The sequence below is a fragment of the Phocoena phocoena genome, chromosome 11 (genome assembly GCF_963924675.1).
Source record: "Phocoena phocoena chromosome 11, mPhoPho1.1, whole genome shotgun sequence".
NCBI classification, from domain to species: Eukaryota; Metazoa; Chordata; class Mammalia; order Artiodactyla; family Phocoenidae; genus Phocoena; species Phocoena phocoena.
Window position 1 is genome coordinate 5,474,502 of NC_089229.1, and position 12,886 is coordinate 5,487,387.

Below are 12,886 nucleotides of genomic sequence, written 5' to 3' on the forward strand. Positions count from 1 at the left end.
TTTGACTGTGAAATTCACCTGTGTTGTTGCATATACCAGTAATTCTTTTTTTTTTTTTTTTTTGGGTTTTTAAGTAATTCTTTTTTTTAAATCACTATGTAGTAAGAATTCCATTGTATGAATACATCACAATTTATCCAGCCTAATGTTGATGGACATTTGAATTGTTTCCAATTCTTGTCTAACATGTGCAAAGTGCTCCTCATTTGATCTTTCAAACCAGCTCCTGTGTTCTTTTGACCTATTCCCATCATTTTTGACAGTTTCTTCTTATTTTTTTTTTGCCCCCAAAGATATTTTAGGCTCATCTTGCACTTTCTTTGCCCAGCTGTGGAATTAGTCTTTTCTCCAAGAAACCCTGGTTCCTTTTGGTGGGAAGTATTTAGAAACCAAGATTTGGACACTGACTGTGCCTAGTATTGCTGGAATACAGAACCTAAAGGCCTTTTCAGCAAAGATAAGAAATAGATAGTTTTTCAAATAATAAATTCATGTCAATACCTTAGACCCCAATCTAAAAAGAGCAAGGGTTCTCCCTTGCTCTTCCATAGTGAGAACCTCACCTGAAACATCAGCTTATTCATTCACTCAATTCCTCTAGCCTTTGGCTACCTGTCTTTGTGCCATTACCTAATTGTTCTTAACAATGTCTTGGTGCTTGGAATCTTCTCTTTCATTTTTGTAAAGACATCCTTGGGACTTCCCTGGCGGTCCAGTGGTTAGGGCTCTGCGCTTCCACTGCAGGGGGCACGGGTGAGTTAATGCTCTCCTTGTTCTCTCCATCCACCGTGTACATGTGGCCCACACCTCTCAGCCCACGTGTGTGGCTCCCTTGCCAGACTGCAAGTGTCTCAGTCCAGGGGACGAAGGAGAGAGAGCAAGTAGGTCCTGTCCACCTGCTCTGCTCTGGATTCTTGCTGGTGTAGTTTTCTCTGTCCTCTCAACTACAGTACCTAGGGGTAGAGATTATTGTTCCCTTTTCAAAGCCAGGGACACTGAACCTCAGAGAATTAGGCCAGGACATTATCGTTTTCATCTTTGTGTTCCCCTAGGCACACAGTAGGTGCTTAATACAGGCATACCTCGGAGATATTGCAGGAATGGTTCCAGACCACTGCAATGGGGCGAATACTGCAATAAAGCTAATCACACGAATTATGTTTACACTGTGCTGTAGTCTATTAAATGTGCAATAGCATAATTTCTTGTAGAAAAAGAATGTACATGACTTAATTAACAACTACTTTATTGCTAAAAATTGCTAACCATCATTTGACAATGCAGGGTTGTCACAAACGTTCAATTTGTAAAAAAAGAGAACATCTGCAAAACACAATAAAATGAGGTATGCCTGCATCTGTTTCTTGAGTGAATGGTTGAGGGATTGTACTAAAGCCTCTATAGAATCCTGTTGTTCTCAAAATGTGGTCTGCATAAGAAGTACGTTTTAAATGCAGATTTGCGGGGCACGATCCCAAGAGCCTTGGATATCCCGAGGTCTGCGGCTTGGCCCTGGGAATCTGCAATTAACAGCCCCCTTTCCGCCCAGGATATTGTGAAGCATCTTATTCACAGCTCCCATTACGATCTGAAATTATCTCCGTTGTTCACAAATGTAAGCTCCAAGAGGAGCCAGTCTCACTGGTCGGGAACCTCGACCAGAGTCTGGTACAGATCGGATGTTCCCTAAATATTTGTTGAATAAATGAATTAATCTTCAAGGTCACTCCTAGCTGGAGTATTTCTGTGTTGAACGCTTGCTGAATGACGGAGTCACTAGGTTAGTGAATGTACGCGTGACGGAGGTGATGTGGACGGAGGGCTGGGAGGAGGACAGCGGACAGAGGTCTTGGTCGGCCCTCGGGGCGGGTGGGTGGCTGCTGCCGGGTGTGGGGCAGGTCGGGCCCGGAGGCCCCACTACCGCAGGTCTGCGGAGGGCAGCCGGCGCGCGTCGGGCGGGGCCATGACGTCATACCCGCGGAGCGCGGCTTCCACGCCGGCTTGGGCGCCGCGGCGTCGTGACGTCACGGCCACGGAGTGCCTTCGCCAGCGCCGGTTGAGGCGGGGCGCGGGCCGGGCGGCGCCGTGACGTCACGCCTGCAGAGCGCCGCGCGGCGGCTGGGGGTGGCGGGCGCGGGTGAGGGCGCGGGTGAGGGGCGCGGGCCGGGAGCGGGCGGCGCGGCTGCGGGGCCGGGCTGTGGCGGCGGCGGCGGCGGCATGGCGGAGAGCGAGGCCGAGACCCCCAGCACGCCGGGCGAGTTCGAGAGCAAGTACTTCGAGTTCCATGGCGTGCGGCTACCGCCCTTCTGCCGCGGGAAGATGGAGGAGATCGCCAACTTCCCGGTGCGGCCCAGCGACGTGTGGATCGTCACCTACCCCAAGTCCGGTGAGCCCCGGGCAGACCCCGCCCGGCTCTGCGGCGCGCCCGCGTAGACGATGCGCCAGCGCCGGGAGCTTCCCGTCGGGGGCGGAGGGCGAGGGCGCGGTGCCCAGAACCCGACCGGGCGGGGTGGGGGGTGGTCGGCCAGCGTTTGGGGAAACCAGTCTTTGGAGGTGGGCCCCGGTGCCCATGGCCAGCTAGCGTCCCGTGGGGATGGAGCCGGTTTGGCAGGAGCTGCCAGGAAGATAGGCCCAGGCCCACCACCCTTCCCTGCTTTCGCTCCCGTTGTCCAACTGGCTGTGTGACCTTGGACAGTCACTTAACCTCTCTGTTCCTGGGCCCGGTTCAGCCTTTGATGAGCGCAGAGTCCTGGTGGTGATCTGGGGAAGGGGATAAAAGGGGCAGCAGGGCTGTGTGCGTCCCTCATTTCCTGCGTGGGCACCGGGTGGGGGATGGGACTGGCCGTGCCCGGAATGCGTGCCTGGTGTGTCCCCTTGTTTCAGGGCCGCCTCCATCACCCTGGTGTCGGGCAGAACCCAGGGCATTCACATTTCCCAGCATTAACTGATGTCATTTTCATGACAACCGTGTACGGTAGAGGTGATCATCCCCACTTTACAGTCTAGGAACTGAGGCTCAGAGAGGGGAAGTTGCTTGCCCAAGGTCACACAGCTGATGAGTGGCAGAGCAGAGATTTAAAGCCAGGCTGGTCTGTGCCCGGGACCTGATATAAGACATTATCGTGTACTGCCTTCTGAGGTTCGTAGGGAAAAGAAGCAGCTTTCCTGTTTGATCGTTCCTGCGGGTTTCGATTGCTGCCGCTGAATTGGAGAGGCAGGGAGACGCCTGAATCCAGACAGTGCAGTGCGTCTGACGCCTGGTGTGGAGGGGGGCAGCCTGGAGGTCGTGTTGGAGGAGCAGGGGGGTAGCTTGCGGGAAGAGCTGTACACTTGGCTGTCCCAGCTGTGCAGGGTCCCAGACACCCGAGGAGTACGCCCGGTCCTCCGAGGAAGGTTGGAGAAGGGGCTGTCAGTGGAGGGTGGGGAAAAGTCTGGAGGTGCTGCTGAGCCATCCTTGGGAAGAAGGAAAGGAAGGAGGTATGGGGATTCAGAATTGGTCAGATTTTAGAGCCACAGATACCATTCCTACATGTAAGACCACCCCCCCACCCAGCTGGGTGTGGTGGGGCTGTACTTTGAACCCTCACGTTAAGTGGGATCAATAAAGACTAAAAATTGTCTCATGTTAGTTTAGGGCAGGGTTTGCCTCCCTGTGAATTGTGAGGAACTTGGTTTGGGGTGTTCCTGAGGGTTTTGGAATTGCAGATGAGCGGTTGTGGTTCTGTGTCCTCCCTCCATTTCATGGCAAGGAGATGGCGGGTGAGAAGTTAAGTAGCTGGCAGGCTGGGGGAGGACCAGGCTTAGAGCTTTGTTGAAAAGCATGTACTTGGGGCTTCTGGGGGATCCTTTAGAGGGGCCCTGCACTGGGGGCCTGCTGGGGTTCTTTCTGGGCACCTCGATGGGGAATGAGGTGTAGGTTTAAGGAAGTTTTCTAGGTAACCAAAACTCACATCTTGTTTGTAACTTGCATCTTTCAGAGACAAACAAAAACATATCCTAGAGTTTTTCACAAGGAGAGTAAACACGTGGCTCTTTCTTTTGGTGACGGAGAATCCAACGGTGGCCAGAGATCCTTGTGTGGGGTCCCTTTGCACAGAGCCCCAGGGAGCCTCCTTTTTAAAACTTAAAAAATGTTTTCCACAGACCTTAGAGCCTTTCCAGGCCCTCGTTGTTTGTCCGTCTGCCCCCTGCCTGCTCCTTTTATCTTTTACCTTCTACCTGAGGGCTGGGCAGCCTGAAGACTCCCTTGTTAGAACTATGTGAGCCAGGAGCAAATGACAGTAGTAACTGCACAGCTGACTACCTGCCGTGCTTTGTCGCTGTGTGTGTTCGTCATCACAGCAAACTCGCTTCAGAGCTCTCTGCTCAGAGGTGGTCTCCCCTTTCACAGGTCGGGCACGGAGCCTCTGGGAGGTGAAGTGACGTGCTCAAGCTCACGTGCCCGGTGTGAGGCTTGTTTGAGCTGACCACGAGCCCAGGAGTAAAGGAGAAGCAGAGTCCTGGGTTTTGTGTAGGCCAGTATCTTCTGTTCCTTCTTTGCTTTCTTCCTGGTTCTCGACCTTGGCCCAGTCCATCCTTCTCATCCAGTTTGTGGGATGGTGACAGGATAGGTGAGACGTTTTCTCAGGAAGGATGACCTGCACTAGCTGAAACCAGTGCTTCTGAAGATCCCCCGTTCCCCCAACCCACACTGCCTGTAAAGTTCATTACACGAAATGGTCACGAAGGGGACTGAAGAACTGGTCCCAAAGATCTGCCCGAAAGGTTTTCTCTCGACCGGAGGACGAGGGCCCTGGAAGTCATCTCCAGCGGCAGCTGATGCAACAGGAGGGGCAGTCTGGGGGGGCAGGATCTGGGTTCTCCCAAGTCGTTGCCCCAGGGTGATTCTGAGCCCCTGTTTCCCCTGCTGTGAAATCCACATCATAAATTGCATAGTTGGAGAGGTGACTCTGGCTCTGGGATCCTTGGAGGGACTGTTACTTTGAACACAGGCCATTCGCACTTTGTGATGGGACCTGGGATGCCCTAGGAACAATGAAGCGGCCCCTTGGCGAGTCCCGTGTGCCAGGTGCTCTGCCATGTTAATCCAGAGGCTCAGAGAAGGCAGGAACTTGCTCAGAGTCACACGGCTGCTGAAGGACAGTCAGTCTAGTCAGGTCCCCTGGTCCACAGCCAGCCTTGCCCCTTCCCCTCCAGAGGAGGACAGCCAGACTCGGGCCTCAAGGCGGAGGGAGGCTCCCACCTTCTCTTGTGCGCTTTGGGATGGAAGTCGCAGGGCACTTTGGGATTTTAGGGTTTTTGTCACTGCTCTGAGTCACGTGAACTTCAGGTGGCCCAGTTCACGCTTCCTTTCCCTTCCCGTCCCTTCCCTCCCCCACTTCTCCTCCCCACCAGGAGTGGATTTGTAGGAGGCACTGGTGCTTAGAGATTAAGCGCCTGGCTTTGGAGCTGGAAGGCCTGGGTTTGAACGCAGCTGTGCTACTTACCTGCTGGATGGCCCCGGACAGATGACATCACCCCTCTGAGCTGGGCTTTCCTCGGGGATAGGAGAGACCACCTCAGCGCCTTGCCGGGTGGCTGTGAGGATGAGTGAGATGGTGGGCCAGGGCTCCTTCCCGTCCCGGATGCACCGTGAGCACAGGAAAGGCTCGTGCTGTTGATGCCAGCTTTCACTCCCTGAGCGCCCGCGGCGCCCAGACGCTTTCCTAGGTGCCGGGGGTGCAGAGCAGAGTCCCATCTGGTGCCTGCCCTCAGTGAGCGCTCAGTCCGCTGGGGGACAGGCAGCTGTAGGGTGGTTGGTGCTGGGACTGGGGCGAGTAGTCAGGACTAGCAGAGGCCCCTCCTTGCCTTGCAGGGGACCACGGGGCCCCTTGGGTTTCCAGTGCCCAAGTCTAGGAGGTCTTAGTGAACTTGCAGGTGGCCCCAGGGTCCCTTGTCCACCCTGCCCCCTCTGGTGGGGAACTGGGGTTCACAGGGCAGGGGACGTCTGGTGGTAAAGGTAGTAATAAGTGGATCCTGCTTTTTTCCCACAGCACGCCACTACTTCTAGAACTTTTTTCTGTTTCTGACGTTTGAGCTTGGGTGACAGGTTAGGACTGTGCTGTCTGATACAGGAGCCTCTAGACTCAGGTGGGTACTGAAGTTTAATGAATTGAAATGAAATAAAATTAGAGATTCGGTTCGCCGGTGGCAGTCGCCACATTTCACGAGCTCAGGAGCCGCATGGCTAGTGGCTCTCGTGTTGCACAGCACGGATGTCAGCTGTGTCCATCCTCACGCTGGTTCACACCGCGACACCAGCAGTGGGAGCCCTTTGTGCCTTCTGAGGGGGACCCTTCTCATTGTCGCTTGTTGGTCGTCATCCGTTCTTATAGCCTCTTTGGTCCCAGGATGTTGAGTGTTGAACCCAGTTGTGTCTGGGAGACGTCTTGTGTCTGCCCCCGGGGTCCCCAAGGTCGCGGAGACTGGCTCTGGAGCATGCTCTGTGGCTCGGCCAGAGCACCCACCTCCTGACTTCCCTTTCCTTTTGGTTCCCGCCTGTCTTCAAGTGCATCCTCATTGTCCTGTCACTGATGAGGAGGGAAGCAGCGCGTCACTGCTGGGGAGGGGGGAGCATCTGGCGCCAGCTCTAGCCCTGTCACCGTGCGACTGCAGTTTGCTCATGAAATATGAGAGGGTTGGGCCTGATGGGTTCATGTAAGTCTTAAATGTTAAGACACCTGGGGCGGGGAGGCCCACAGGCCCCAGGCTGGAAGAGCTCTTCGTTTTCTTTGACTGTGTCTGTCACCATGCCCAGGAGAGGGGGGCTCGGGAAGTGTCATGAATGAGGTGACGCTGTCCTCAAGGAGCCCGCAGTGATACTGGGAAGCCAGGCCCCTGATGCCGAAAGCTGTCTGACAGGCCAGGGTGGTCATTCCCAGGGTCAGGTCAGGGGCCCAGGCAGGAGGAGGATCACTGGGGGCTTGCATGGAGGAGGTGGGCAGGGAGCCGGCCATGAGGGCAGGTGGGATTACCAATCGCAGCTACTCCCTCTCCCTTGTTTGAGCCTCAGAACAGTCCTGTGTTCTCGCGACTGTTTCCTTTTTTGGATAGAAACAGGCCCAGTGAGGGGAAAGGGCGGTATCGGCATGTGAGTGTACAGTTTTCACTTGTAGACGGTGGAGAGGAAGCAGCCACGGGAAGAGCTGGCAGAGGGACAGTGGGGATGGGAACCGGCGCCCACCCAGCATCCATTCTGTGCCAGACGCTCCCCAGGTTTTCACATGCAGTTACCGCATCGCACTTTCCCACAGTCTGGGGAGGAGACTGGTCTCCAGTGCGGATCAGGAAGCAGCCTGCAAGGTTTCAGGGAGGGACTTGTCACCCACCGTGAGCTCATGTTTGTGCCAAGATCAGGGTGACCGTCCCTCCCTTCCAGCGACACAGGGTGATGAGTGCTCCCCAACCCAGTGCTCAGTTCCCCGCTCCCTGGGAGAGCGTGCAGACGCCTGAAGAGGTACCAGGAGGTTTGAGCAGGACAACTGCCTACTTCCTCTCCCCTCTCCCCTCTCCCTCCCCTTTGCTCTTACTCAGCATGTTTGCACATAATGAAGAGGGCTTGCAATTGGGGAAGGAGGGGGCAAGTCCAAGCGCCTGGGTTGGCCAGGGGAACATTCTTCTCATCGCTGTATGGGGCTTGGGAGAGAGAGCCTCGAGAGGCACCCATAGGATTCTGGAGGAAGGAGCAGGGCCTCCGGGAAGAGCATCTTTCTGATACCAGTGGAACAGGAAGAGACCCCCGGCCCCACTCTGAGCTCCAGGGTCTCATCCGGGCTTCTCATTTCTCATTCCCCCTAGACAGTGACGGCTTCTCCGCACTCCCCTACCCTCCACCCCCACATGCACTTTGTTACTTGCTTCTGTGGCTCCTGCACCCAGTAAAAGCTCTCAGGTCCGTCTACGCTCTCAGCCCTCGAGACGGTCATGGGACCCTTCCTGTCTGACCTGGACTATTGCGTGGCCTCCCCCCTTGGTTCACCTTTCACTCTGCAGCAGAGGTGACCTCTTAGAAACACAAACCTGACCTCGGGCAGTCCCTCGTTACACATCTTCGCTGCCCCGCCCCCCCGCATTGCCTTCAGTCAACGGTAAACTCCACTCTGTAGCCCATCGTCCTGTGGTCTGATTTCACCTGGTCTGCCCCCTTTCTCACCAGCCACATAGGACTGTCTGAACACGCCTGCTTCCTTCTTCCCTCCAGTCTTTCTCCCTCTGTCTGGTGTGCTCTTCCCCTCCCCCCTCTTCCTCTCCTTTTCCTTCCCTCTGATTACCTGATGAGGACTTCCCGTTTTCCAGCTCCTCTCATCTGTTCATTGTGGGACTGAACATCCTCCCGTGCCTCCCTCCTATCTTTCAGCACTTTAGAGCTGCCACTCCATTGTCTCCTGGCTTGCATCGCTTCTGTTGAAAAGTCAGCTGTGATTCTTTGTTCCTTTCGGAATGGCCCTTTTTATCCCCCCGGTTGCCTTCAAGATTTTCTCTTTACCTTTGATTTTCAGCGCTTGAATATTATGTGTCTAGGTATGTATTTTTTCAGGGAGGGGGATGCTTACTCTGCTTGGGGTTCTCTGAGCTTCTTGGATCTATGGTTTGATGCCTTTCCTACTTTTGGATGAATTCTCAGCCATTATCCCTATGAATATTTCTTCTGTCTTCTCTTCTTTTGAGATTCCAATTACATATGTGTTAGATTGTTTGATACTATCCTATAGCTCTTGTATATTCTATTTTTTCACCCTTTTTTCTCCTTGTGTTTCAGCTTGGGTAATTTCTGTTGACCAATCTTCAGGTCAACACATTTTTGACCAGAGGTGTATTATGGCCACGGACGTTAGTTTCTGCAAAAATCCCCTGGTCAGTAATGTGTTAACTGATTCTTCCGCTGTGTCAGGTCTACTGATGAGCTCACTGAAAGCATTCTGTATTTCTGTTATCGTGTTTTTATTTTTCCTCTCGTATCTCATTGTTTTGGTAGCTTCCATCTCTCTGCTGAAATATTCATCTGTTTATGCATTTTGTCCATCTTCTCCATGAAATCCTTTAACATTTTAATCAGATTAATTTTAAAGTCTGATTCTGTTGATTGTTTTGTTTCTTGACTGGGATATATATGTGTGTGTGTGTGTGTGTGTGTGTGTGTATATATATATATATATATATATATATATATATATAATTTTTTTTTCTTTTCTTAATGTGTAGTACTTTTTGATTGAATGCTGGACACAGTGTGCCCACATTAGAGATTGGAGTCAGTTGTATTTATGCTTGGAAATGGGCCTGGCTTTTCTTGCCATTAGTGTAGGTGGTGAGTCAGTCTGGTAGGAGGAGGGCTGTGTTTGGATTCTGTTGTCCCTCTGGGCACTTGAGTGACGACTGGTTTTAATTCCTATAGCATCACCTTGTGCTTTGCGTGGGAAGCTGAGTTTCCAGAGGGTCTTTCCTCAGTGTTTCTTCCCTACCCTCAGCTTTTGGTCTGAGTCTCAGAGGGGTTTCTCCCCACACCCTGTCTCCTACCTCAGGGGTGGACTGCTGTTTCTGGTTGCTCTGTTGCTGGCTGAGAGGGGAAGGTTCTGAGGGGAGGTCCTCTGTCACCTGGTCCAGCTGCAGCCTTAGGCAGGCCCTGGGTTCCTGGGTCTTGGTAGGGCTTTCTCAGTGATGCCCTTAGTGGCAGCCAGCTCTGCCTTGATGGTGGGTCTTGCGCAGGAAAGAGTTTCCTGTTCCTCTTTCAGCATTTGGGGGTCTCAGAGCCCAGGGGCAAGTTCCTACCTCTCCCGCAGGGGCAGAGTTCTTTTCTTTCACCCAGTCTCCAGCCGTGTTGGGTCTTCACCAGCGCCCTGGGGGGTAACAGGTTTTGCTGCCCCTCCCCCAATGGCTTAATGCATTCTTCCCATAGAGGAGAAGAGTCCCAGCAGGTTTCTTTCCTTTTCCTGCAGCCATGATGTTGAGGAACGCTGTCTCCACCCTGCCACCCCTCGTCTTTCTCACGAGCACCTAGTAGGTCTGCAGAAGAGCGTCTGCTTGGTGCCAGCTCTCCCCTTGTGTCTCTTGCTCTGCAAGCCCGCCGTCAGCCTTTGCACTCTGGGGAAATTCCAGCCGGATTCTTCTTTCCTGCGTGCGTGGCGCCTGGCTTCTCCTCCCCCTGGCCCGTCCTCCTGGGGTTCCAGTCTCTTGGCTGCCCCGCAGCTTCAGCTCTCTGACGGACTTGAGTCAGGTGGGGTCTGGCAGCTTGTCTGGCCGTTGCCGGTTAGTGTCGGGCCGTGCTCCTCCCAGCTCTCTGCACCCTGGCTGGGGCGGCACTGCTTCCCGCTGTCCTGATGGTCAGGTGAGGCGGTGGCCGTGTCTGCAGCTTCTGGGGGGCAGACAGGGTCTGGACAGAGTGATGCTCTGCTGTTAGCAGCGGGTGGGGACCCAGCTGGGGCTTCTGGAGCACGTTAGGGCAAGTGCAGGGGCCGTCAGGAGGCAGAAGCCCCCCCAAAGCATGCTTTGCACACTTCCTGGGGTTTCCGGAAGCTAAACAAGTCATTTCCAGAGGGGCTGGAGAGCCAGAGAGGCTTGGGCTTCCAGGTGGCTCTCATGAGGCTCAGCTCAGCCTGGGATGAGCCAGGGTCTCCTGGGCCCGCACTCCCACCAGCGCAGGCCGTGGTCTGGTGATGGCACAGATGCTCGAGTCTGCATTGATCCTTCTCAAGCCTCAAGCAGACTGGGAGCTGAGAGCGTGGCCCGTCTCTGTGCCGGGAACGGGGGCGGGGGGGGGGTGTCCTGTCATCCTCAGAGCCTCACGGCCAGAGATGTCCCTTATCAGGTGAGGAACTGAGGCCCGAGGAGAAACGGGCCCGGGCCCTGGGGGCAGAGCCCACGGGGGCTGGCTCCGGGGCCCCGGCACGTGGGTCCTGGCGTTTGATCCGTGGGCGGTCCTCCCCTGGGGTGTGGTGGGTAGACCTGCTGGGACGGGCTGAGTCTTCCTGGGGTCCAGGCCTCAGGAAGCGGCCGAGCCGGGATTTCAGATGTGGCCTCTTGAAGCTCGTGCCCACGTGGTCTTGCCTCCCCCATGGGAGGGGCGAGGCCCGGCACGAGGAGGGGGTGAGCCTGGGGCCTGGAAACCTGGAAGCGAGGCTCGGCGTGGAGGAGTGAGGTGGGAGGTGGTCTCAGGAGGTGCGGCAAAGAGGAAGCTAGGAGCGGTACCCTCGGGAGACGGGTGGGCACAGCACAGAGGTCTCCCTCAAGAGGTGGGGGCCGGGCCTCATCCGTCAGCTCCCGCTTCCCAGCAGTGGAGGGTGCTTGGGGCCCAGGGAGAGCGGGTGCAGGAGCTCCTCGTGTGGGGTCTGCCCACCGCACTCCAGGGTGCCGAGATGGGATGGTGGGCGCTGACAGGGTCTGCTGGAGGAGGCATTGTAATGACCTAGGCCCGAATCCGACTTGGGGCAAGGCGCTCAGCCTTCCCGAGTCTCGGTGTGCTCCTTTTCAGATGGGGTGATATCTCGCTGGGCTGCTGGGAGGATCGGATGTGATGATGGGCGTGGAAAGCCTGATACGCTGCTTGCCCTTAATTTCATTTCTTCTCTTTCGTTCCGGCTCCACCCGGAGCATTTTCTGCCTGTGGCTGTGTAAGAGACAGCCCAGACTCAGCGCCTAAAGACAGGGGTTATTACTGTAGCCCAGGGTCCGCTGTCCGGATCTCAGCCCGTGCATCTGCGGGCTGCCTGGGGGCCCTGCGGCAGGCTGGTCGCGGCTGGGGCGGTTCTCATCAGGGGTCCCTGGACCAGGAGGCTAGGCTGGGAGTGTCCTTCCCTTGGCAATGCTAGAAGCACAGAAGAGCAAGTGGGAGCGTGCAAAGCTCTGTGCCTTTGCCTCCCTGGCTACAGCCAGTCCCTGCCGTGCCCGCGATCATGGGGACCCTCTTCTGGGAGGGGCTGTGAAGTCTCAGGGCAGACAGTGTGGGTGGGGCAGGGTGGAGAACTGGGGCTCCTACTGCTGTACCCCCAGCCCCTCCCTGACGCGCTGCATCTCGCTGGTCCGTGCTCCTGTCCTTTGGGTCCCAGGTCGAAGGCTGCTGTTTAAGAAGAGCCTTCCCAGACTTCCCCAGACCCTCCTGGAGGTGGGGCCTCTCCCTCCTGGGGGAGCCGCCCGCTCTGCCTGAGGGGTCGGCAGCCTCTCGGTAGGGGGCTGTGTGCGGGGTCCTGAGTGTGTGTCCGCATCTCTGAACCCAGGAACCCGAGAGCTCAAGGCCCAGGAGAATTTCACCCTAAGGAAACTGAAGGCTGGAGCCTGGTGGCTTCGTCAGGCCCCCCCAGTCGCTGCAGAGCGCGGCTGGGAATGTGGGCCCCAGATGCCAGTCCTCAGCAGCAGGGACTGTGGCAGCCAGGGCTGTCTGGGGATGGGCAGCCTCGCCACCTGGCTGGCGGTCCAGCTGTGTCACAGCATCTGGCATCGCCCCATAGGAGGGACAGTCACACCCAGTGGCCAAGTCTGTTTCCCCTCTGTGTCCAGCAGGGCACAGAGCACAGGCCAGGCTCACTTTCCAGGGTCCAGCCCCGCCTCCCTCTGTCTCACCCTTGCTCCATCCCCAGCTGGGAAGTGGTGGGGTCTGAGGTTAGAGCTTTAGCCTGGAAATGAGAACGTGTGGCTTGTGGCCTTGGTTTTGCTGCCCACTTGCTTTGTGAGCTGTGTGTGGTGTGTGTGTGTATATGTGTGTGGGGTGTGTGTGTATATGTGTGTGTGGTGTGTGTGTGTATATGTGTGTGGTGTGTGTGTGTATATGTGTGTGGGGTGTGTGTTTGTGAGCTGTGTGTGGTGTGTGTGTGTATATGTGTGTGGGGTGTGTGTGTATATGTGTGTGTGGTGTGTG

The 12,886-nt window shown here is 55.6% G+C and overlaps 1 protein-coding gene across 1 annotated transcript in view; it reads left to right on the top strand.

Annotated features, from left to right (window-relative positions):
- The first annotated feature begins 2,217 nt into the window (after window positions 1-2,217).
- Window positions 2,218-12,886, top strand: part of SULT4A1 (sulfotransferase family 4A member 1) — a 33,105-nt gene continuing 22,436 nt past the window's right edge. The window contains exon 1 of the mRNA XM_065887676.1: window positions 2,218-2,386. Within this exon, the coding sequence (XP_065743748.1) occupies window positions 2,218-2,386 (169 nt within the window). The remainder of the gene's footprint in view (window positions 2,387-12,886) is intronic.